This window comes from Tupaia chinensis, unplaced genomic scaffold (genome assembly GCF_000334495.1).
Source record: "Tupaia chinensis unplaced genomic scaffold, TupChi_1.0 Scaffold000042_2, whole genome shotgun sequence".
Lineage (NCBI taxonomy): Eukaryota > Metazoa > Chordata > Mammalia > Scandentia > Tupaiidae > Tupaia > Tupaia belangeri.
This window is the reverse complement of record NW_006159498.1, coordinates 608,249-609,977: the sequence shown is the minus strand read 5'-3', so window position 1 is coordinate 609,977 and position 1,729 is coordinate 608,249. Positions and strand designations below refer to the sequence as shown.

The 1,729-nt window shown below is 64.7% G+C and overlaps 1 protein-coding gene across 5 annotated transcripts in view; it reads right to left on the bottom strand.

Moving 5' to 3' along the window:
- Nucleotides 1-1,729, bottom strand: part of CORO7 (coronin 7) — a gene marked incomplete at its 5' end in the record, with an annotated part of 59,578 nt that overhangs the window by 8,485 nt on the left and 49,364 nt on the right. For all 5 annotated transcript variants that reach the window (XR_003549917.1, XM_014589228.2, XM_014589234.2 and 2 more), the window contains 4 exon segments: nt 189-364; nt 775-901; nt 1,349-1,483; nt 1,594-1,686. Coding sequence is in view for 4 of the 5 variants with exons in the window: in XM_014589228.2 (XP_014444714.1) it covers nt 189-364; nt 775-901; nt 1,349-1,483; nt 1,594-1,686 (531 nt within the window).

Below are 1,729 nucleotides of genomic sequence, written 5' to 3'. Positions count from 1 at the left end.
CCGAGCCGCTGGGAGGACCGCAGGGCACAGCAGTCACCCACTGCACGAGCGGCTGGGAGGACCGCAGGGCGTAACAGGCGACTGAGAACAGTTTCCGCTCCACGAACTGGTGGGAGTGCCCCGTGCCCTTAGCCTCACTGTTGCCTGCGGGGACCCAAAGTTCAGCCCTGGTGGGGATGGGCCCTCACCTCGAGCACAGCAACCTGGCCACCGCTGCTGAGCAGGGGCACAGCCACACGCAGCCGGTTGGCACAGAAGCCATCACTCTCGCCAGGCGTGGTAAGGTTGAGCCCCTTGAGGTTGGTGATATGGCTGTCTCGGTGCATGATGGTGCCCTGGGCGTGGCGGAACTTGGAACTGGGACCTGGTGGGTGGTGGGCACATGGAACCACATGTGAGGACGCTGGGCCACCCAGCACTGAGCCCTGGCTACCCACTCCCCTCCCTGCCAGACAGTGCCTGGCATGGGCCAGACCCGGGCCTCTGCTGATCCGGAGAGGTCCAATGGCTTGGGATTGACACCTAGGAATGAGACTCCAGCTCCTCTGTGACCCCCAGGGACAGAGAGGCCACCCTTGTTTCACAGATGGGACTCAGCAGCATCACTCCAGCCCCAGGACAAAGTGTGGGCGAGTGGAAAGTGCCATGTGTGAAGTCCCCCACCTGAGGGGGGGGACTGGGGTGGGGCTGGGAGCAGCCAGGGCTGAGGGGACAGTGGACGGCTGAGCGGGCAGACAGCTCCAGTAGTGGGGGGCTCCCTGTCCTAACACTTACCCAGCAGGCTCTGCAGCGACCTCTGACTGGGGCTGGTGCCGATGCCGCTGGTGCTGGAGAGCGAGGGCCCCAGGCTGGAGGGCGTAGAGGGTGAGGTCAGCGAGCTGGGAGGGGAGGAGAAGCCCTCCTGGGGAGAAGCACCAGGGTCAGGGGTCAGTGAGCAGGCCCTGAGGCATGGGGGCCAGGAGGGAAGCTAGCCTGACTCCAGGGCCACCACTGCCCTCCCACCCCCTATCCCCACCCCACTTCCATGAAGCACCAGACTGGGTGGGGCATAACTGCAACCCATAGGACTTGGGGGGACACAGACCTGGGAAGGGGGCGGGGTTTAGGGACAGCTCCCAGCTCTGTGGGAGGGTGTGCCCACAGTTAGATCTGCCTGGATTCGAGACGCTGGCAATCAAGATACTTATGGGAGACATGGTGCTCTCTAAGTGTCCGCTCAATTCACAGAACCCCGTTAGGTTCTGTATCTCTACTTGCCGTGGTCCTGTCTAGAGAAGGTGGCAGTCTGGAACAGGCTGTGGCATGGGCAGGGGAGCAGGACCGGGGGCAGCGCAGTCCTGGTACTTACGCTTGGGTCTGCCTCACTCCCAGGCGTCTCCACCGCGGGCAGCACAGTGTCAGGGGGGCGTTCCGTGGGGGGCACCAGGCACGAGGTGAAACTGTGGAGGGGCCGGCGGGCTGGGTTGAGGCTGACCTTCTGGACCTGTGGGGAGACTGGCACTTGTAGAGGGGCAAACGGGCCCCAGGTTGGAAGGAGCCTCCGGGAGGGTCAGTAGGGTAGGGGTGGGGGACAGGGGCGGGCCCCAGCCCCACCTGTTGGTCGCTCCCTGCCCACCAGGTGCTGGGGTCAGCAGCGGGCACACAGCCAGCAGTGTCTGGGAACAGGTCCTCATGGAACTCCACGGCCTGGTGGCAGATGGGCGGCAGTCACGAGGCCAGGCCTGTGACC